A 23,909-nucleotide genomic window follows, 5' to 3' on the forward strand; every position below is an offset into this window, starting at 1 on the left:
CCATGCTCTGAAATGTCTCTAGAGAGCTCCATGTGGCAGGGAAGTACAGGGGGATGCTAGAACCTGGGTGGCTTCTTCCCAATAACCAGTAAGCAGTCAGGCCCTCAGCCATACAGCGGCGAGGAAATGAATCTGCCAGCAACTTCACGAGCTTGCACATGGCTTCTCCCCACTCGTGTCTTCAGATGAGAACACAGCCCAGCCACCACTGGATTGTAGACCTGACCCTGAGCAGGTGACGCAGCAAAGCCACCTGGACTATTGAGCCACCACAACTGTATAATAATAAATACATGCTGTTTTAAGCCACTAAACTTGTGGTGCTTGACTACACTGAGAGAGAAAACTAATCCACAGAGTGGGAAGAGAAACTCTCTTCCCTTGTTTTCTCCAAACCACAGAGTTCCATTTAAAAAGGTGGGACAGTCAGTAAGTCACTCCATGCCTTATAATTACTGGTGTCCCTTCCTACCTCTTCTTCTGCCAGGGTCAATGGGCAGGTACATTGTTCTGTGTAGCAGGCAGAGAATGCATCATGAAAGGGGGAGCCCTGCAGCTCCCTGCTGGACTATGCTGTTACTGCCGGTGCTCCCATCAGAGTGCTCCCGAATGTAATCAAATTAGGGCTGGACTCAGGGAGCTTTGGGGTCAATGATGGCAACAGACTCGTGGCTCTGGTACTTTCCATCCTCAAACAGCACAAATGGGAGTGCTATCGTTTGAATGTGTCTCCCCAGAATTCACGTGTTGAATTCTAACCTCCCAGGGTAATCTCCTTAGGAAGTGGGGCCTCTGGGAGGTGAATAGGTCCGGAGGGCAAGGCCCTCCCTATGGGATTAGTGCCCTCATTAAAACAGGCCCCAGAGTGCTCCCTACCCCCTCCACCATGTGAGGACACAGGGAGAAGGCAGCCGTCTATGAACCAGAAAGCAACCTCTCACCAGACAGCACATGGAATCTGCAGGCGTTTCGATCTTGGACTTCCAGCCTCCAGACTGTGAGTAATCCAGTTCGGTTGTTTATAAGCCCCCCTCCCCATAGTCTGCGGTGGGTTGTTATAGCAGCCCAGCAGAATAAGACAGTGAACAAAAGTGCTAACGTGACCATTGCTAACAAGACCATTGCTAACAAGGAGAGTCAGCTGAATATTTGAGCAGCCCCTTTAATGTTACTTTATTTCTTCTTATGTGGACCAGTGGAAGAAATTCTTCTGAAAACTGTTAAGATAATGAGAAGACGAATGAAAAACTTGCATAGATAGGGATGCCCACAGTCTGGATTTTCAAGGCCTAAAAGATGAAACAAAACAAAGCAAATGAAACTTTTAGGATAAATGCAATCACCCTCTAGAAGGGCTGAAAAGAGGAAGGCCTAGCAACTGTGTAAGGTACTTGCTTCTCAACTCTGGCTGCACACCAAGGATCACGTAGGGAAGGTTTTTAAAACTAACTTTAAAAAATTGAGTCTAACTTGAACACAAGAGAGTGCACCAAACTTAAGGAAACATCTTGATGGATTTTCCCAGGTAAGCACTCCTGTGTGGTCACCATCCTGATCATAATAAAGAACATTTCAGTTACTTCTGAAATCTCTCTCATATTCCCTCCTGGTCAACATTCCAGCTTCCCCTGCTCCCGCCTCCCCAGTTCAGTTCAGTCACTCAGTCATGTCCGACTCTTTGCAACCCCATGGACTGTGGCACAGTCATGGTGATGTGGCTTCCCTGTCCCTCACCAACTCCTGGAGTTTGTTCAAAGTCATGTCTATTGAGTCAGTGATGCCAACCAACCATCTCATCCTCTGTAGTCCCCTTCTCCTCCTGCCTCCTGCCTGCACAAGGAAATTGCTATTCTGATTTCTAACATCACAGAGAATAACTTGAGAAGCTTTGAAAAATACTAATACCTGTGTACCCCCCCCAACCCCCACAGGATATCTGGTCGAGTCTGGGAGGCACTCAGACCTGGGGACTTTGCAAAGGACCAGGTGATTCTGATTGCAGCCAGGACTAGTATGCACGCACACACCCATTCCCTGAAAGGCAGTGAGGGCTTGGATTCACAGCCTCCCCGCACTGCAGACAGGCTCTCCGGCAGTTTCTGGATTGCAGTCACCAGGAGCAAAGCCAGGTACTGAATCCACCTGGATGCCAGGGCAGCCCATTAAGGCAGATGACCTCAGTTCTCCTTGGATGAGCAACAGGCAGGTGGGCTGGGCTGTGGATTTCGGTGGAAGTGCCAGGTCATGTCCAGGCAAGAGTGGAGGTGCTGGCAGCAAATACCCTCCACCAAACATCCCTCCTCCCCCTAAAAGTACCCTTCCATATTTATAAAAAGGATCTGCACGTATGGGTGCTCAGACACTTCAGTAGTGTCTGACTCTTTTCAACCCTATGGACTGCAGCCCACCAGGCTCCTCTGTCCACGGGGTTCTCCAAGCAAGAATACTGGAGTGGGTTGCTTTGCCCTCCTCCAGGGGATCTTCCTGATCCAGGGATTGAACACATGTCTCCTGCATCTCCTGTACTGCAGGCAGATTCTTTACCGCTGAGCCACTAGGGAAGCTGGAGAAAGGACCTGGTGTGACCCGAGTCAAGCAGCCTGGTTTGACTTAAGAGTTTTCAGTATGCCCAGATTTCATTCTAGGAGGTTTCTCTTTAGCGTAATTTGGAGCTGTGATAATCCTTTAAAAACCTAACAAACTTCTCCCATAGAACACTGGAGATGTAAAGCAAGTGATCCCAAAAAAAGATGCGGAGGAGAGAAACAGAAAAAAAAAAAAAAAGAAACCAAAGAGAAAAGACAAGCACTCACGTGGCTTTTGCAGGATGGCTTGACCAACCCGAACTTCTGTGTGATATGGTTCGTCCTGAACTCTTGCCATTTGCCATCCACCAGGGTCTGGGCTCTGATCTCGTAGGTCACCAGGCGTTCTGCTCTCAGGCTGATGGGAGTGTTCTCATAGACCGCAGAGGCACCCTCCAAGTCAGTGTGCCTTATTCTCTGCAAGAAGGGGGACCCGCCTTAGGTGGGACTGAAACCGGTGACCCAGAGTCAGTAAAACCTGGTTCCTGGCAAGCCCTCCTGTCTGATGTGTGCAGGGAGCAAGCACTTCCCCATGGCCCCATTTCCCGAGCACACTTGCTGCTGAGTCAGTTGGCATTTGAACCCTCACCGTGAGTAATGGCCGATGGACTGGGGTTTGGACAACTCAGGAAAATGCCAGGAAGTCAATCTGTATTGAATTGGAAGGTCTTCACATGGCTTTGCCAGAATTTAAAAACCAACATAGTATTCATATGAGCACTTTGACTACTGTTAAATAATTCACCTCTTCCATTCAGTAAAATCCATCACGTACGGAAATGCCTGAGTCACTGAAGACCAAGGACTGGCCCAAGGAAGAGATGTGATCCGCTCAAGGACACATAAAGAGGTGTGGCTAAGCTGGAAGAAAACCCAGGTTTCTCATTCATGTATCCATTCATGATCCAAAGGTACCACCCCTACCTTCTTGATACTGTGATTGGCAGTGGTAATAAAGAAAGACATGATAGGGCCTCCCTGGTGGGCCAGTGGTTAAGAATCTGCCTGCCAATGAAGGGGATAAGGGTTTGATTTCTGGTCTGGGACAATCCCTCATGCCACGGGGCACCTGAGCCCATGTGCCACCACTACTGAAGCCGTGCTTGGCAACCAAAAAAGCCAACACACTTTGCAAAGAGGAGTCCACACACTGCAACCAGAGAAAGCTCTCCCACAGCAGTGAAGACAGTGTAGCTGAGAATAAATAAATTTTAAAGAGATATGGTAATATTAAAGATAGGGTTTCTCAAGGAGCTTAAAGTTTATGAGACTTCTAATCAAATCCTAAGTGGAGCATAAGGGTCCACCATCAGAGTTGTCACCATCATCATGGGGGCCCTGTTCCAAGTTTTTTGCACAATTTAACACATTTCATACTCACAACAACCTAGGGAGGTAGGTCATATTACCTTCTCTGTCTTAAAGTTCTGGAGAGTGGACCTTAGGAGGCTCCTGGGCTCACCAAGATGATACAGCTCACCAGGCAGTTTGAATTCAGTCTCTACTCTGAAAGCCAGCTCTCCTGCCTCTTCTCAAAGTCCAGAAGGAGCTTGGAAGTGAAGGCCTTCACCCTCCTGCCTCCTCCAGGGTCCTGTCCACAGCTCTGCTTTGCCACCCTAAACAAGACCATTCCCTCTGTCTTTCCAGGCACTACACGCTACCTCCACGAAAGAAGGGCCACCTGTAAAGCATCACCCAGCATGTACAAATTGAAAGCATGCTGAAAGATTTTCCTGGCAGTCCAGGTTAAGACTTTGCCTTCCAATGCAGGGGATAGGGGTTCGATTCCTGGTTGGGGAGCTAAGATCCCACATGCCTCATGGCCAAAAAACCAAAGCAGAAACAATATTGTAACAAATTTAATAAAGACTTTTAAAATGGTCCATATAAAAAACCCTTAAAATAAAAAAAAAAAGAAATAAAATGAATTGAGCCCCAGATGTAGTTTCAGAGGACTAGCATTTAACCCTGGCCTTAGCAGTGGAAGCCATACAAACATGAAGACATTCAGTTTTGAGATCCTCATCCGTTAAATGGGCTAATAGCAGCAACCTCACAACGCTGTTGCAAAAATCAAATGACATCACATCTATCAGCCTGATTAACACCAGGCCTACAACACATTCCAGATGAATTAGCAATTCATGTTTAATCAATTATTATTAACTCAATATGAATTGACTGACTCTCAAAGGCTGTTTCAGAGACATACCTCTCTTAATACCAGGCCTACAATACATTCCAAATGAATTAGCAATTCATGTTTAATCAATTATTCAATATGAATCAACTGAATCTCAAAGGCTGTTTCAGAGACATACGTCTCCTCTGCTCTGTCCTTCTTACCTGCATATGAAAACTATAGGAGGTAGCGTCATGCTTGATTCCTTTTATCTCAAAGAAGAATCCATATAAGGTAATCACTTTTGAATGTGTCGTATACTCCTAAATGAGGAAAAGCAAGCAACAAAGGGACAGGAAAAAAACACCTTCAGTATTCAAAGGGAAGAGGACATAGCAAAGCCAAATCTAGATGCAAAGACTAAAGGGACTGATTTGTGATTTAAAACATGACAACAATTTTAGCCTAGGAAGGAGAAGAAAAGGCAAACTGTAGTGACTTTACAAATCTCTACAGGTTGGCATACATGGGGCTATACTTTTCACTCTACATGCCCCTTAGTGGGGAGAAGAATGAGTTAAGCACGTTCTTGGATGACCCGAAGTCTGCAGACCTTTAAAACAGTGTTCTGCTACAATTCAGTGGGCCTGAGAGACCCTCCATGCCCACAGCATTGCAGGGTGTCCTGGCCACTGCTGTCTGCAGTCTGTCCACTTGGACAGATCTCTGCTAGCAAGGGGCTGGACCCAGCCCATCCAGGCTTGACCCAGGGGGCAGTATCTGATGATAGATTCAGGGCCCCAAACCCCTAAAATATGAACTCTCTTGCGATCACTTCTTGGTGGCTTTAGTGAAGAGGGAGGGTTGCAGTCATTTCCTGGAGAGCCACACCTATCGAGGGAGCCCGAGACAGTGCAGCTGCTGGCCCCTCCGGCTCCGCCAGCGTCTGAGCCCCCGGGTGCTCTGCAGCCGAGCTTCCGACTCACAGCTGGTTTGAGTCTGGGCTCCATCGAAATAGCCGCCCAGAATAGCCACCCTGGCAACCTTAACCACGGGCTTGGAGCGGAATCTCTTCTTGAGCGGTTGGCAGCTCACCATTATTTGTGAGGAAGAGGATGACCAGCTCATTACAGGTTGCCTAGGTCTTTCCTGACTTTAAAACAGAAAGTTCTACATCCCCAGGGAAATGACTCCAACCCTGAAAACTGAGACAGCTGGTCAACCTCATGGGGCGCTGCAGCTGTGTATATCAAGTTACTGAATGGCCTATCCCAGGGCCCTGTCTTGTGAATTTTACCCCTGAGGGGGTGGTGAGTGTTCAAGAGCGACACCTACAATTTCCCTTTCTGCCTTGGCCATCTTGCCACAGGTAATAATTGACCACGGCCATTGTACAAAGGTCTCTAACCAAGCACGAGGTGGGATGGTCCTTCCCCTTGCTCAGCCTGGTAGTCAGTACCTGGTTAAAAAGCAGCCCGAATCTCACCGCCTGGGTGCTTAGGTCTTTCACGTGGGCCATGTCGCCCCCATTCTCCAGCTGAAAGGAAAACACACACCACTTACCAGCAACCTGATTCCTCAACAACATCTTCACTGCATTGATCCCAACATCCCTCACTGTGTTCAAAAGAGTTCTGTCTCTGGAGCCTACATTCACCCATGAATCCAGTCCACAGTACTTACTGAAAACCTGCTAGTCAGGTACCCTGTTCAAAGACTTTACAGAATGCAAAGATGAGGACACGAAAAGTGCCCCAGCATATTTTTCTTAGCTGAGAAATAAAATGTGTTCATTGGGAGCCCAATCACAAGGCAGAGCATATTCTTGGCTACAAAGTCAAGACCAGGTATGGCCCCACATGGCAGGCTTGGGGCCAGGAGGGAGCAAATTTCAGGAGGATGACATTGGTGGTGGAGGGCAAAAGGAAGGAGGTGTGTGGGCCAGAAGGAGATGAAGAGGGAGGTGGGGCACTCCCTGAAGTGTCCAGCTCCAGCTCCGAGACTGTCCCCCCCTCTCTGTCACCCCTCTCCTTCCCTGCTCCGTCAGAGCACAGTTGAGTTACATCCCAGAAGAGCACAGTTCCGCAGAGGCCTTATCTGCCGTGCGGGGGCCACTGAGCCCTGTGGTTTGCACATTACAATAGCTGTTTGTTGACCTGAATTGAATTTTAACTAGTGACTCATAAACCTTCAGAACTCAAACACTGCCCCATTTCATCTCTGAAAACGCACGATTGGAAGCACATAAGAAGCACAGTAGTTTGCACGGACAATTCACAAAGGGGGAAACACCACATGGAAAAATATTCATATTTTCTAGTAATAAAGGGGATGCCTATTAAAAAATGAGATGCCATTGTTCACTTCACAATTGACACAAGTAGTGGAAAAGGAAAATGCTCTGAGTTGCTGAGCTCAGAGGAAGGCACCTCATTTATCACTGGGGAAGGAGTAATTTGGCCCCAAGTTTGCTAATATGTATCAAGAACAATAGTGCACATTCCTTTTGGGGCCAGTATTTTTTACTCTTCAAATATTCCTATAAGAAAATAATTCTCAGTCAAAATAAACCATCATGTGCAGGGCATTCACCATACAGTCTACTTATAATAGTTACCGATCAGAAACACCATGACTTCTCTACAACAAAGGAGAAGCCAAGTAGCACTGGCCAGTCACCAAGTGGTAGGTTTAGGGTTAGGGTTTGTAGCACTTGCTTTTGGTGAAAGAGTTTGCAGCCATTAAAAACAGTGATAATAGAACATTTCATTAAGTGTGTTTTTTTTTTTAAAGACTGGAAGGTCATATGCAATGAGATGTTAGCAGTAGTTGTTTTGGGTGATGGGTCTGAGGCTATGCGTTTGCTTTCTTTCAGTTTCTCTGCATTTTGAAAAAAGTCCAATAATAAGTACATGACATTTGCATCGGTGAGGAGACTCAATTTGGAGGGCCATGTGGCCAATGGTCCCTGATTCTTCAGGTCAACAGGGCTGATGCTCTAAACACCTGGGCTCCAAGGCGGGGCCACCTCCCTCCTCCCCTCCAGGCTTGGCTCTATCCACTTCCCCTGGGGAAGGATCCAGATACTTCCCAACCTCAGATGCCCAGAGGTTTCAAATGCAAAACACATCCCCAGAAAAAGCGAAGGCAATAAATTTCGATAACTGTTTTCCTTGCTGAGTTGGCGACTTACCGCATGGTAGTGGTTGGCTGTAACCCGGACCAGCCAGGATTCAGGGAAGAAGTTTATGTGCCTAAGCTCTTCCAGATCCTTGCCTGGGAAGAAGCACAAAGGGAACATTCTTATGGATTTATTCCTAACAGAACCGCAAAAGTCTTCTTTACGGAGGAGAAGAGGAGGAAGTCCGGGAGCTGAGGATGGGAGAGCATTCCTATCCCATCCTTAGACATGCGGGACCCAAGTGGGACATTTCAAGGCACTTTCTCCCAAAGTGTCCACAGCCAGACTCCCCCACCCCCCTCCCACAATCCTGCCCAGGAGGGAGCGTTGAGATCTGATAAACAAGTGTTTTTGGAGTGTCTAGAAGCCATTTGGACAAATCTAGCTGGGCTCCATCAACCATTTGTGGGGTTAGAGCTACTCATTCAATCTGGATGACTAGAAATGGCTTTGAAAAAATTCTCCAATATCCTTTCAGATGCAAACACCTCACCTAGTGGCCACCTGGGCTGCCCCAAACACACTTCCCAAGAGTTCCCTCTTTTTCCAAGCTTTGCCTTGGGCCCAGAGCATAAGGATGAGGAAACTCTAGCCTGGAGCATAGAGCCACAGCTTTCTGCCAACCCGCCGAGCAAGGGAATGACCCAGAGGGGCTGCCACACTAAGAGGCCAGGCACTTGGTTAGTTGGCAACAATGCAGTCCTGGGAGCCGAGTGCACTTTCACAATCACTGAGTCCCTTCCATCCATCGTCATGTTTCACAGAAGCTCTGATTATCCCCATTTTACAGACAAGGAAACTGAGGCCGGGTGGCTAAGTGACTTTCCCCAAATTACACATCTTGGAAGTGATAGAGCCAGATCTCGATCTCAGCTAATTCTTTTGGAAATGGCTGGTGGGCTTCTCTGGGAGTGCTGAGGGGTGGGGCAGCCAACAGCCTCCCCTAGACGCCCTCCCATGGGCAGGACTTACCTTTGGTGATGCTGTGCAGACGCAGGCAAAGGAAAAGCGAGATCAAGTTCTGTCCCACATCCCGGTCCAGAAAGGAACAGTTCTTGGGGAAGCTTAGCAGAGGTGCAAAGAGGATAAAAGGCTTTCAGAACCCTCCTTTCTGGAATAGGCTGGGTCTCATGAAAGTCACATCAGAGGCTAAGTGAGCCCACCCAGCAGAGGTAGATGGTGCCTGGTTCTCTCTTGGACGGATGGGGAGTGTGGAAGCAGAGGGCGGCTGCCACTGAGGTTGTAACGAGACAAAAGGCTATATCCCTCTCTGTACCACACAGTGGGTGCTTCACAAATACTTATTAAATGATGATGGAACACATGGAATTGTACAGAGGGTTTCAAGATACATTTTCTCACTTGAGTCTCACAATCTTCTCAAGGGGGCAGACAGGACTAATACCATCGACTCCATTTTACAGAGGGAAAAACAACGACTCAGCCAGGACTTGAACCCATAGCTGCTGATTCTTCCTGCACACATTCTGCCCTTTGAGTAACTGGCCAAAGGGCAGTTGAGGCATTTCAAGAGCACGTTCTGGGACATCCCTGGTGGCTCGGTGGTAAAGCAGCCGCCTGTCAATGTGGGAGACGCCAGAGACACAGGTTCTGTGCCTGATTCTGGAGGATCTCAAGTGCCATGAAGCAACTAAGCCTGTGTGCACAAATGTTGAGCTGCTCTAGAGCCCAGGAGCCACCACTACTGAAGCCTGAATCCCCTAGATCCCGTGCTCTGCAGCAAGAGAGACCACTGCAGTGAGAAGCCCCCAGTTTAAAAGCCCATGCAGCAACGAAGACCCAGCACAGTCAAAGCTAAATAAAATTGTTTTTAAAGAAGCACTTTCTGGTAGAATTAAAAGGCAAGGTCAGATGAGTGGGTAACTCGTTTTAGCAGCTGGTTCCAGGATCAGCTCTGTGACACTGTTAATACTAAACTCGGTTAATTTCCACACGTGGCTGACGTCAGGGCTGGGCTGAGATCACACTCACCTTGAGAAGACATGTACACACATTCACTCCTGTTTTGAAACAACTTGCTTTGTAAAATAGTCACTTTTGACCAATGGGGACAACAAGGGATAATTTTCCAAGTCCCTTTGGAAACGTAGCCATTCCCTCAAGTCAGTTCCTGTATGAGACCAGCCAAGGGCACTTTTAGGATATTTTTCCATGAATCAGGAGTGGTGTCCAAATCACACCCTGTCCCAGCCAGACTGAACGCTCCATTGGCTTCATGTCCCGCCTCTGCTGGGGGTGCCTACCGCCCTGCCTGGGGACCATTTGTTTTCACAAGATCTGGGAATTCCTGGGGCTCTCCAACTCCTTCATGGCAGTGGTCCCAGGAGAGAAGATCAGGGATGCTGAGGCATTGGGAGAAGGGATGGAGCATGAAGACGAGTGAGTGAATGCAAATTCAATGACTATTAGAATCCACTGGGGACCTGGGCTTCCCAGGTGGTGCAAGTGGTAAAGAACCTGCCCGCCAATGCAGGGGACATAAGGGACATAGGGTTTGATCCCTGGGTCAGGAAGGTCCCCTGGAGGAGGGCATGGCAACCCACTTCACGGTATTCTTGCCTGGAGAATCCCATGGACAGAGGAACCTGGCAGGCTACAGTCCATAGGGTTGCACAGAGCTGGAACAACTGAAGCAGCTTAGCATGAAAGCACTGGGGACCTATCTCTGGAGTGGATGGACAGGCATAAATAAAGGAAGGCTGATACTTCCAGGAGTGCAAGGCTATTGGTCCCGAAATCAGCCCTCCATCACCTAGGGCAGTAAGAGCTGGGCTAGTGGGGGCCATGCCAGTACCCCAAGAAACACAGACCTCTTTGCTGGACCAAAAACTGTTGCTTGCCTCCTTTTTCTGATTTGAATGCCACTTCCTTCTCTCTCTCTTACCATTTAATGGAAGAAGAAGCTGGGCAGCATTGCGGCAGGTTCAGGCATCAAGGAGGGAAGAAGGGGCTGATGGCACAGCATCCCCGTCCAGATTCGTGCTCTGAGGAATAAGCCTGTCCTCTCGGCAAGGGCTCCCCCAACTCAGAGCAGCCCAGGAGAAGACCGAACTTGCTGGAGCTACAGGTTAATATGGTCTCAGCCCAGAAGGGAAAGGACCATCTAGAAGACAGATTTCCCCTCCAGCTCAGAAGCCCCCAGGTGCCAACTCCACAGCTTGTGGGAAGGATGCTGGGAGGGTAAGGAGGGACCCGAGGCTCCCTGCAAGAGGCACTCAGACCTAACAACCATCAGCCAGAACCTCTACGGAGAGACCTCCTCCCCGAGAGGACTCTGGAAGGGTTTTGTTGAGATAGGCCCCTTGGGTCACAGGAAGTGGCACTGATGGTGGCTGACTTGGCCAGGTCACAAGTCAGCTCATCCATTGCCCAGCCATGCTTGGGGTCCCTGAGCTTGGGCCCTGGAGTCAGACCGACCAGGTTCCAGTCCTGGGGCAGCCAGCCATCAGCCATGGGATCCCGCCTCCCCAGGCTTCCATCTCCTTCTCCGTCCGGGGGGACAATGGTCACATGTACTTCCCTGGGAGAAGTAGAGGTGACAGTTCTTCTGAAGTGCTGGGCACAGCTGCTGGTCCCGGTGGTACTCTGGTCCTCTCAATTACCACCATCGTCTCCTCCTCCCAGGGAAAGAGACCTGGACTGGAGCTGGTCAAATGCAGGATCAGGTTTTTGGTGGCATTCATTATCACTTATTGTTCAGTCGCTCGGTCGTGTCTGCCTCTTTGTGACCCCACGAACTGCAGCACACCAGGCTTCCCTGTCCTTCACCATCTCCCAGAGTTTGCTTAAACTCATATCCACAGAGTCAATGATGCCATCCAACCATCTCATCCTCTGTCATCCCCTTCTCTTCCTGCTTTCAATCTTTCCCAGCATCAGGGTCTTTTCCAATGAGTCAACTCTTTGAATCAGGTGGCCAAAGTATTGGAGCTTCAGCTTCAGCATCATCCTTCCAATGAATATTCAGGGTTGATATCTTTTAAGACTGATTGGTTTTATCTCCTTGCTGTCCAAAGCTGCCACCCTCTAACTCAATGGAGCTCCAGGCCACCTCAAAGGAAGTAAACAGTGGCCTCAGCTGCTAATTCTCTATATTCCCCAAATATCTGAGTGGTGTGTGTGGTCCAACCCCTCAAATCAATGGGCATAATCTTACCCCTAGAGCCAACGGGTTGGACCATGGCAGAGCCGGGACTCTGTCGAGACTTCTGGAGACAGCCCGAGCATATTAATCTAACTCAGTTCCGCTGGTCAGGATGGGGAGGGGTGGCATCTGGATTTTCTAGGCCAAGGATGAACACACTCATCAGTCTCTTTATGTCACATGAAGTGGGGAAGCTGGCTGTGGAGTCAGAGCCCCTTCGCATCGCTGTTTGGTAGACTCAAAGGCTGGCCTGGCTTCCCCTGGTGCTGAGCTCTGTCTGTACAGACACTTTGGGGTTAGCAAGGGCATGGCAACCCAGTCTAGTATTCTTGCCTGGAGAATTGCATGGACAGAGGAGCCTGGTGGGCTACAGTCCATGGGGTCAAAGAGTTGGACACACTGACTAATGTTTCTGAGAAAAGCTTCAGGCTATGGTATCTGACTTTTAAAGGTCATCGGAAACCCTTGGAGCATGAGCCCCTTAGGGAGGATGGTTCATAGATCCTTGATTCTGAAAGACACGTTCAGGTCACCTCTGGGTTCTGCTCACAAGGCACTGGGAACAAATCCCTCCTTTTGACCTCCTGAAAGACAGCGCCGAGGAAAAGTCTCCATCAGACCAGTTGTCACTTTAGAGCTGCTGTGAGCCCTGACCTTCTCCTTTCCTCCATCCTGTCATCAGTTAGAATCATTTACCCTTCAGACTCAGAGCCCCATTAGCCCAGCACTTCAGCTTCTAGCCTTTTAAATGCACATTCTAAAATTCTGACTCATGCTACAGCATAGAGGAAACTTGAAGACATTATGCTAAGTGAAATAAGCCAGACACCAAAGGACAAATACTGTATGACTCTACTTATATGAGGTTCCTGCTGCTATTTAAATCCTAAGTTGTGTCAGACTCTTTGAGACCCCATGGACTGTAGCCCACCAGGCTCCTCTGTCCGTGGGATTCTCTAGGCAAGAATACTGGAGTGGGTTGCCATTTCCTTCTCCAGGGAATCTTCTTGGCCCAGGGTTCAAACCCGTGTCTCCTGCTTGGCAAGCGGATTCTTTACCACTGAGTCAACCTGGGAAGCAGATGAGGTTCCTAAGCAGTAAAATTCACAGAGACAAAGATAGAATGCTGGTTGCCAGGGGTGGAGGGAGAGAGGAATGGGGATTTATTGCTTTATGCATATGGAATTTCAGTTTAGGAAGAACAAGTTCAGGAGAAGGATGATGGGAACCGTTGTATGACAGTGAGAATGTACATAATGCCCCTGAGATGTACACATAAAAATGAGTAAAATGGTCATTTTTATGTTCTTATGTACTTTTTACCTCAATAAAAAATTGGTGTTAAAAATTACTTCATCTTTATAAGAAATGTTTGAATATTTCATATTTTAAAGTGAAGCTTGAAGTACATGACAGACTTGGGGCGCTAATACACAAAGGAAAGGGCTTTTTTTCAAAAGGTAACTCGGTGCAGAAGACCCGGACGCCTTCTGAAACCCAAGAAGCAGGAAATGGTCCCCTCAGCTCCCAACACCAAAGTGTGGTAAAGAAACAACAGCTCTGAATGTCGCCAGCACCACCATCACCACCAAATGTCACTGCTGTTCAGGGCATCCTGCCAAGTGCCGTGCTGGGCCTCTGCTTTGAGTCAGAATGAACCTACGTCAGACTGAGGAGGGAGCATTGTTAACCTCCAGTCAGTAAACAGCAGCAGTGGGACTCAGACTCAGGGCTGACACCTTTCAACACACACCTCATTTATGGAACACGTTTGGCCCTGCTTCGTGGATTGTCAACTCTGTGAAGATGGGGATTTTCATCTGTTCTGTTTACTCATGTTCACAGCACCCTTTACAGTGTCTGGCTCTCCGCCAGCTTGCAATAATGTTAAGTGAATTAACCGGATGAATGACCTGGTCCTTGCCGACCCACCAGCCTCCGTCATACCATCCCACCCCTCCGCTTACCTGTAGTTCCTAGAAATGCAGCTTCAGCCCAGTGCATGTGTGTGCACACACGCATATACACATCACACACACGTGCATGCACAGACCAGGCTATTCTATGTCAATTTTCCTAAATCCTCGTGGGGTTCTGTCTGTTGTTACCATGCTTATTTGTCAGGCCAAGTCCTATTGGTCATTTATCAAGAGCAGTCAATGTCATCTTGACGAGGAAGATGAAGATGGTCCTGACCTTTGCCCAAAGGCAGAACTGAGACTAGAAATGTTATCTAATAATGACTCTAACTGCGCTTTGCAAAGGCCTCCTGCATTCAGACACATTCCTTGTGTTCTCCAAAGTCTCCACTCTTATGGTTGAAGAGGACGTTTGGGGTTCACCCAGTTTGGGTAAAAGGGCTTCCTGGGTAGCTTCCCTTCCCACTTCCCAGGCGTAGTGGTGAAGAATCTGCCTGGTAATGCAAGAGATGCAGGTTTGATCCCTGGGCTGGGAAGATCCCCTGCAGTAGAAAATAGCAACCCACTCCAGTATTCTTTCCTGCCTGACAAATCCATGGACAGAGAAGCCTGGCGGGCTACAGTCCATTGGGGTTGCAAAGAGTCAGACATGACTGAGTGACTGAGCAGGCACGCACAGCTTGGGTGGAAAGCCAAGAAGCCAGGTGAGGGAAGTGCAAAGGTAGGAAGGAATAGGAATCAGTGATATTTAGGCACCTTGAACAGAAGGAGGTTCAATTTCCTGGAAGCCAAGCTAAGGGAGACGGGAGCCATGTGGTCAGAGTCAGAGAAGAAATCAAACCAAGAAATGCAAAAGTCAGGTCATGAGAAATCCTGACGTGAAATATATGAACCTCCCTGCATAGGGCTTAATGGAGCGACTCTGAGAGAACAACTTAACCACCTGCATGTCCATGACTCATGGAATACTTCAAAATGAATGTTCCTGTAAAGAGATCTGAGTTTCACACCATGGTTGCCCAGTTTTATGAACACTGCATGGTTACATCTGTTAACACCATCCATTCATCACAGGAGATGCACGGCTTCTGTCTGACCAGGCACCCAGCATTATAGTGCATTTCATTCCAGACGCCTGAGGGCTGGGCCACTAGGGACACAGGGCATGGCTGGGTGGCTCTCCTTGGAGGCTCCTCTCGAGAGGTATATGTGAGTCGAGAGGTATATGTGAGGAGGTAGTGCTGGGCTTGTCAGACCAGGGTGCACACACACAGCCAGGACATGCTCTTGTTCTCTCTGCAAGAAACTCAGAAGGAATCTGTCCAGTGTGCAGGTGAGATCCAGGAAGACTTCCAGGAGGAGTCCTTAAGCTCTACAAAAATTGGGTCAGATTTGGGCAGGACATGGGAAGGAGGAGGAGCTTCCCTGGTGGCTCAGACGGTAAAGAATCTGCCTGCAACACAGGAGACCTGGGTTGGGAAGATCCCCTGGAGAAGGGAATTGCCTGGAGAAATCTACGGACAGAGGCTACAGTCCATGGGGTCACAAAGAGTTGGACACGACTAAGCGACTCGCACTATTACTTTCACTAGGAAGGAGAAGACTTAACTGAAGAGGTCAGATAAATCTAATATTTGGGACTGGGTGGAAAGTGACTTCACTGACTGCTTTCAATGACCTCCTTCTGGTGAGGTTGCTGGAATCCACCCTTGCAGTGTCTGCGAGGGACCCATTTAGGGCTTAATAAAGCAGCTAAAGACAAGAAAAACAGGTCTGTTCATGACTTGCCCTTAACTCTTAAGATCTCAAAGGATGTGTCTGAAGATCTAGGCGGCCCAGGTCCACCCAGCTCCACCACCAATTTGCAAAAGTAAGCCCCTACCCCCCCCGGCCATTCATCCCTGAATAGATTTTACAGACATACTGTTGAGTAAAAGAAGCCAGACATGAAAAGTCTATGCTCTAAGATTCTATTTATATAAAATTCAAAAGCAGCCAAGACAACCTCCTAGAAAAAGAAAGCAGGATATTGTTTACCTTGGTGTGAGATAGTGACTGAGATAAGACACATTAGGGGGCTGGTCAAGTTCTGATTCTTGGTCTGGGTACTGGTTATGGGCTTCCCTGGTGGCTCAGACAGTCAAGAATTCGTCTGCAATGGAGGAGACACGGGTTCGATCCTTGGGTTGGGAAGATCCCATGGAGGAGGACATGGCAACCCACTCCAGTATTCTTGCCTGGAGAATCCTATGGACAGAGGAGCCTGGTGGGCCGCAGTTCATGGGGTTGCAAAAGTGGGAATGAGTGAGTAACTAAACAGGTGTGTGCACTTTGCAGAAATTAACTGAGCTGTTCACTTAAGGTCTGTGAACTTTGCTGTATGTTTCATATTTTGATGAAAAATGCACTTTAAAAAAAAGTGGAAAATTTGCCTCTGGCCCTTTTCCCATGGATGAGTCTTTACAGCTCCCCTGGGCTTCTCAGACTGCTAAGTGGAATGAAATGATGACTTTTCCTCCATGGACCAATGAAGGCAATGGTTTTGCTTACATTTTTTTTTGTTTTGTTTTTCTTACAAGGAAATGTTAAATTTAATTCTGGACAGACTATTTATTTTTCTAAATTAACTACCGCCAGGAAACCAGGCTGTGTGCGCTGAGCTGTGTGCCTGTGCGTGTGTGTGTGTGTGTGTGCAGGTATATGTACACACGTGCATGTTCCCTTTCTATATTGATGTATTTAGACAAAAATGAAAATAAGCTTGAAGATGTTCTTAAACATGGTGATGGGGAAATGAATTACCCCTTTAACTTTCCACTAGTGTCCCCATTAGTGTTAATCGCTCAGTCATGTCCAACTCTTTGTGACCACACGGACTGTAGCCCGCCAGGCTCCTCTGTCCGTGGAATTCTCCAGGCAAGAATCCTGGAGCGGGTAGCCATTTCCTTCTCCAGGGGATCTTACGGATCCAGAAATCGAACCCGGGTCTCCTGCACTGCAGGCAGATTCTTCACCCTCTGAGCCACCGTTGGTGCCACTGGCATAGAGAAAATGTCCAGTAATTATGTTGAATGAATGAAAAAAATAGAGGAATAAAACAGCACGAGTGAGTACTAAAGACTTGGACAGACATCTTTACTTGCAGGTACAGTGGTGCCGAAGGAGTTAACTACTCAAATGCCTTCCCTCCTAGCTCAAGACATTGCCAAGACAGATGAGCAAAGGAGTGTCTGGTCTCTTTGGCTCAGTTGCTGCTCCAAACCCTCCTTCCTGGACGCTGGGCCGCTGCTGGCCCAGCTGGAACCCCGAGCTGTAGCTCAGCCTTACTCTTGGCTGGTCTGACATTCAGGCAGCTAGTCTCGCTGCTGTCACGTTATGAAAGTCCCGTTGCGGAGATCCCCGTACTGTGAAGGTCCACTCTGACCTCTCTTCTGAACCACTCTGTCATTGAAATAATTTCAACAACAGATGCAACTGTAAAAATGGGGCCAGACAGCCAACTTCCTTGGTTCTCATTCCCAGGCCTGTGTAGTGTCTCCCGAGGTCTGCTCCTCTGCCCCACCTTTCGCTGCTCCTGGCGTGTCCCCACCAGCCGCCGTGGAAACTTCCCTGCCTAGCTGTTCCGTCTGTCTTCACTGGACTGTGGAGCTCAGCTCTCCTGGTGACTCAGTTCTGGAGACCATGGCTTCCCGAAGTCTCCCTCCTCCACCCTGGGAGCAGAGGTGCCTTCTCGAAGCCTGAGCACTCAGGCCAGCAGCTCTGAAGCTCAGCCCTGAGGATCCTCAGGCCAACACAGAGCCTGGGCACCGCCAGTGCCTGCTCATGTCCTAGGTTGGCATCACCAACCTAGCGAGGCATTATTTCTCACTGAACCTTATGAAAGCCTTAGAACTCTTCCTAGTCTAGTCCACCAAAGAGGCCCTACTCATCAATAAAGATGGAGGGACTTCCCTAGCATTCCAGGGGTTAAGACTCTGCTCTTATCCACTGCAAGGGGCGCAGGTTCCATCTCTGGTCGGGGAACTAAGTTTCCACATGCCACAGGGTGTGGCCTAAATACATATATAAATAAATAAGCAGATTTATCAGCCACTCCTCTTATTTTGAGTTGCAGCAGACATGCTGTTCTCTGAGTCTGGCATCGGCATAGTAAGACCCACTTCTCTGATGAATGTTTGATGGAATCTCATCATTCCCTAAGCTTTTATATACTCAGCATGGTGCTCCGTAAGCTGGGGCTGCAATAAAGGATTACAAACCCTCCCTTTCATGCCTCCCTGACATGCCCAGGGAGGCAGAATGCATGTGCCCACCAAGTTGTTCAGTGGGAACCAGTGGTTGAAACTCCCACGGGGTCCCCTCCATGGATGGATAGAGAAGAGGAGGCAACTCCAGCTGGCTGGAGTAGGGGTGCCGGGGAGGGAGACTGCTGATCCCTTGGCTTAATTCAGTTCAGTCCCTTAGTCGTGTCGGACTCTTCGCAACCCCAGGGACTGCAGCACACTAGGCCTCCCTGTCCATCACTAACTCCCAGAGTTTACTCAAACTCATGCCATCCAACCATCTCATCCTCTGTTGTCCCTTTCTCCTGCCTTCAATCTTTCCCAGCATCAGGGTCTTTTCAAATGAGTTAGCTCTTCGCATCAGGTGGCCAAAGTACTGGAGCGTCAGCTTCAACATCAGTCCTTCCAGTGAACACCCAGGACACGCATTTGGGAGGTGAAGCCACTGACCAGGGAGCGCCTGTGGGTGCCACAGTTCTGAGCTTGGGGAGCGAGCTGGGATGGCAGGCGAGCCACCCATAGTCCTAAAAACGGGCAATGGGCCTCCAAGGTGGGGGTGAGCCTGGGTGACCACCAGGGGCAAGAGCATCTGAGGTCCAGAACTGTCTCGTCTTTTCTCCCAGGAGGACACCAAACTTGCCGGAGGGAGAGGGAGGGGGAGGGAAGGAGGGATGCAAGGCAAGTGGGCAGGCTGGCAGGACTGCAGTCAGAGAATACAGCACCGGGTATAGGATACCATCCCGACTGCTCAGGTTGGGCAGGGAGGCCATTTGGAAACACGTGAACGGTTTCCAACAAGGAATCCCTGCAGGCTCAGGGGCCTTGGAGAAACGCACGACGCAGAGGGCTGAGGTCCGGGTCAAAATGGAATCACTGTGGATTTGGGAGGAATGGAGAAGCTATTCCTGTGAGACCCACCCCCAGGCAGGAGGAAGCTTCAAGACCCCAGCTCAGGCAGGCCCAGGAATCCTCATTTTCAGGGCCACACTCCTCAGCTCCCTCACTTCCACTTGTTCCTCTCCCAGTAAAAAACAGTTGAAATGAATCACCTACATTCTAGCTCATTTCCTATCTCCCGGTTCTAGAAGTTTCCAGTAGGAGAGCTAACCTGGTGCCAAGTAGTGACTTTTCCTGGTGTGCATGACTCACTGGAAAAAGTGCCTCTTGGGCTATTATAAGAGTTGGGGTGGGGAGGAGTGTGGATTTAAGACATTTGAGTTCAAAGCAAATTATATAGAAGCTAAGCAAGGACCTATCATTCCGACAATGAATACTGCTTTCCCCCGATAACAACACAGGAAAAAATGGGCTCTTTAGTTGACATGGTGCACAGATGTTCTAGGAAAGGATTAACTACTTCGGAACAAGGCCAGTGAAACTTGGCATAAGCAGGTCAACGTGCTGATGAATATGTGGAAGGCGTGTTTCTCTGCTAAATGCACTTGTGCAAAAGGAAAGGCACCTCCTGATTTCCTTGAACACACCTTGTCTTGCTTGGAAGCCCCCATCACTGCTGATGTGGGGAACAGAAGGTAAGCCTGCCCATGAAGGAAAGACAGTCCATCTAGGGTAGATCCTCCCGGCGCTGTCTTTGCCCATAGGACCACCACACTCAGCCACCAGCTTGGATGATATGAGAGTATTTGCAAGGTTTTAATAGAGGCTAAAAAGACACAATGGGTTTCCCAGGTGACTTAGTGGTAAAGAATCTGCCTGCCAAGGCAGGAGACGGGAGTTTGATCCCTGATCCAGGAAGATCCCCTGGAGAAGGAGATGGAAGCCCACTGCAATATTCTTGCCTGGGAAATCCCATGGACAGAGGAGCCTGGTGGGCTACAGTCCACAGGGTCACAAAGAGCTGGACACGCCTGAGGGACTAAACAGCAACAAAGAGAAGCAAAATAGGTTACTGTGCTCACCTTCACCCTCAGCCTGTTCCTGGGCCCCGTACTGCCCAAGCTGACACTGCTAATGGGCTGAACAGATAGAAAACACAGGCAGAGGAGGACACAGCAGGGGAAGAAGATGCGCTGCAAGGCAAGTGGCTAATATCAGCACTGAACCGGGCGGCAGCCTCAGGACTGTTCTGAACACCAAACCCGGGGATTCACTACTGAACCACCTGCAGCATGCGCAAGAGAGGAACCCTCTCATTCCAGGAATGGCAAGCAAAGCTTCTCGGCATTTGGCAAGTCTGGGTTCAAGCCAGGCTCTAATGCCTTATCACTTGTATGATCTCTGACAAGATAGTCATCTCTACCTCAGTTTCCTCAATCTGTAAAATGGGAATAATAAAACCAGCCCCAAGTACAATATAGATTAAACGAGATTACAAATAGAAAGTACTGATCAGATTTGCTGCATTTAGTAAGCATAATTAAATGGTGCCCATCCTTATCCTCTAATAGTTATTTATTTTTAAAATTAATTGGGGTATAGTAAAATTATTGGAGTATAGTAAAATTATCAGAGTATAGTAAAATTGTTAGAGTATAGTTGCTTTACAGTGTTCTGTTAGTTTCTGCAGTACAGCAAAGGGAATCATTTATATGTATACCTATATCCCCTCTTTCTGTAATTGTCATTTTTCACTGAAATGTTGAGATATATAACTTATAGAATTTATAAGCTTAGAGAGTCTAAGAGACTAGATTAATGCTATGAAGTCCTTTTAAGTTCAAATGCTTTTTCATCAGACATTCGGAATGCTACTATCTAGTGAAACACACACCAGGATGCTCTGGTCTGATTTAGGTATATTTTAAGTATGAAAAACTCAAGGCCAATACAGGATGGTGATTTTCCTGAGGGAAAAAAAAAGTACCGTTTGTATCATGTTTTTTACTTGACATAGAACACGTGACTGTCACAGACATGACACTGACTGTCACAGTCGTGGCACAGACGCACATGACTGTCTCATAACCCCTATTATACACTTTTCAAAGTGATCTAGCGGTGCAAAGTTATCCCATGATCTTAGATCCCTTAAGAAAACTGCATTGTAAGCCCTCTGAATGATACTATGAAAAACAGTATCACTAACGCTTCCTCCATGGTATTATGAGCAAAGAAACACTATGTCCACAATTTATCAATCAGCACTAAGTTACGTTACCTGCTAAAAAACATCAACACGGTTTCGTACATTGGAAACGTCTGAGTTTTGTTGTTCAGCTGCAAGTAGACCCACAAAAGGAGTGTTTTCAGAAGGTGAAACTCACTAAAAGTAAACAACCTGGCCAAAACAAAAGATTGAGAAGTCAGTTGAGGAGCAGCAAAAACGACGCTGTGCGTGTGAAATGAAAAGTGGAGAGTGAGTTCGGGAAGGAGGCGATGCCACCCTGAGTGTGTGTGTGGACTCACAGAGAGACACCAAGGCTCGGGTCACTCAGCTGGTAACTGGCATGGCTGGGATTTGACCTTCAGCCAACCTGAGCCTTCACCCACATGCTGTGCACTGTAAAATCATGACCATCTCATTGAATGAGCTCCTAGCAGGAGACGGTGTTCTCAAGGTGGTTCCATCTGTCCTCTTATTAAATTCCACCCAGTAACCCTGCAAAGCTGGGATATATTTCTTACTTTTATAGATGTGGCTTCCCTGGTGGCTCAGACGGAAAAGAATCTGCCTACAATGCAGGAGACCCAGGTTGAATCCCTGGGTCGAGAAGATCCCTGAAGAAAGGCATGACAGCCCACCCCAGTATTCCTGCCTGGAGAATTCCATGGACAGAGGAGCCTGGTGGGCTACAGTCCATGGGGTTGCAAAGAGTCAGACACGACTGAATGACTAACACTTCCACTTTCATACTTTATAGATGTGGATACTATTGAGACTGACCCTGTTTATTTAAAAATTTAATGTTTTGTTCATCATGTTAATTTTCACCGTAAAATGTGGCACTAAGATATACTTTATCTCAACGGCTGAAGGATTTGGTGTCCCTTAAATTTTGCACCCAAGGTGAATGCCTCATTGGTCATATTCCAGTCCCGGGCCCAGCTGAGAAATAACTTGTCCAGAGTCACAGAGTTCTGAGGTCAGACCTGGGCAGGGGTCAGTGCTGCCCCAAGTTGGCTGTGGAATCTCTTGCAGGCTGCTTTCCGGCCCTGCAGCTGCAACTCGCTCATCTGTAATGTAGCGATTACAGCCATTGCTAAGAGGATACAGTAAGTCCCCTACATACACAAAGCTCTTTCGGAGAGCGAGCTCGGAAGTCCAATTTGTCCCTAAGTCCAACAAACTTTCAATCCCTGGGTCAGGAAGATCCCCTGGAGAAGGGAATGGCAACCCACTCCAGTATTCTTGCCAAGAAAATTCCATGGGCAGAGGAGCCTAGCAGGCGGGCTACAGTCTATGGGGTTGGAACGAGTCGGACACGACTGAGCAACTAACACTTTCACACTTTCCTACAGACTTAGCCTAGGTACCCAACTAACACAATTAGCGATTTACCACTGCTTTTATGCTTGTTTCCAGACATCCTAGACTTGAAGCAAAGATCCTGTACCATATACAGTATTGTACAGTAAAGTACACAAAAACACAATTGCTTATAGAGGGTGCACACATGTGAGGTATGCCAGGCATGTGAACTAACTCACATGACTGGATCTGAATGAATGCACACTCACAGCTTTGAAAGCTCGAAGCCTGAAGTATGTTGGAGACTGACTGTACTATGGAGACTGTGTGAGGCGAGTTTGTATGAGTTTCCTGTTACTGCTGTAATAAACTGCCACAAACCAAGTGGCTTAAAACAACACAAATTTGTTGTTGTTCAGTCACTAATTCATTTCTGACTCTGCGACCTCAGGGACGGCAGCATGCTAGCCTCCCCTCCTTCAGTATCTCCCGGAGTTTGCCCAAATTCATGTCCATTGAGTCGGTCATGCTATCTAACCATTTCATCCTCTGCTGCCCCCTTCTCCTTTTGCCCTCAGTCTTTCATTACAGAATCCCTAAGTACAAAATGAACCTCACTGGGTTAAGATAAGGGTGTGGGCGTGGTCGTGCTCCTTCCTGAGGTTCTAGGGGAGAATCATTTCTTTGCCTTTCCAGCTCCTAGAGGCCACTGGCACGCCTTGGCTTGTGGCCCCCTCCTGTATCTTCCAGCCAGCAGCATAGCATCTTCAAATCTCCCTCTGATTCTGACTCTTCCTCTTCCCTCTCCCACATCGAAGAATCTGGTGATTCCATTAGGGGCACCCGGGAAATCCAGGGTAACCTCCCCAACTCAGGGTCATCCTGGGGCCACTTTAGTCTCATCTGCAAACTTGATTCCCCTTTGCTGTGCAACCCAACGTTTTCACAGGTTCCAGGGGTTGGGATGTTGACATCTTTGGGAGACCATTAGTGATCTGACTGGGCTTCCCGGCTGGCTCTGGGCTTCCCTGGTGGCTCAGATGGTAGAGAATTTGCCTGCAAGGCAGAAGACTAGGGTTTGATCCCTGGGTCAGGAAGATCATCTGAAGAAGGGAATGGCAACCCACTCTAGTATTCTTGCCTGGAAAATTCCATGGACAGAGGAGCCTGATGGGCTACAGTCCACGGGGCTGCAGAGTCAGACACAACTGAGTGACTAACACACACACGCACACAGACACATTGAGCTGACCACACACACAGCTTGCCTAGCACAGTTCCTGGA

At 48.2% G+C, this 23,909-nt stretch overlaps 1 protein-coding gene across 1 annotated transcript in view; it reads right to left on the reverse strand.

Annotated features, from left to right (window-relative positions):
* BTBD16 (BTB domain containing 16) overlaps nt 1,193–23,909 on the reverse strand; it is a 49,571-nt gene continuing 26,854 nt past the window's right edge. Inside the window, exons 9-15 of the mRNA XM_005698564.2 lie at nt 21,374–21,493; nt 8,861–8,952; nt 7,901–7,983; nt 6,167–6,244; nt 4,932–5,030; nt 2,814–3,002; nt 1,193–1,289 (exon numbers count right to left, since the gene is read on the reverse strand). Of these exons, the coding sequence (XP_005698621.1) occupies nt 1,221–1,289; nt 2,814–3,002; nt 4,932–5,030; nt 6,167–6,244; nt 7,901–7,983; nt 8,861–8,952; nt 21,374–21,493 (730 nt within the window). The 3' untranslated portion in view covers nt 1,193–1,220. The remainder of the gene's footprint in view (nt 1,290–2,813; nt 3,003–4,931; nt 5,031–6,166; nt 6,245–7,900; nt 7,984–8,860; nt 8,953–21,373; nt 21,494–23,909) is intronic.

This window comes from Capra hircus, chromosome 26 (genome assembly GCF_001704415.2).
Source record: "Capra hircus breed San Clemente chromosome 26, ASM170441v1, whole genome shotgun sequence".
NCBI classification, from domain to species: domain Eukaryota; kingdom Metazoa; phylum Chordata; class Mammalia; order Artiodactyla; family Bovidae; genus Capra; species Capra hircus.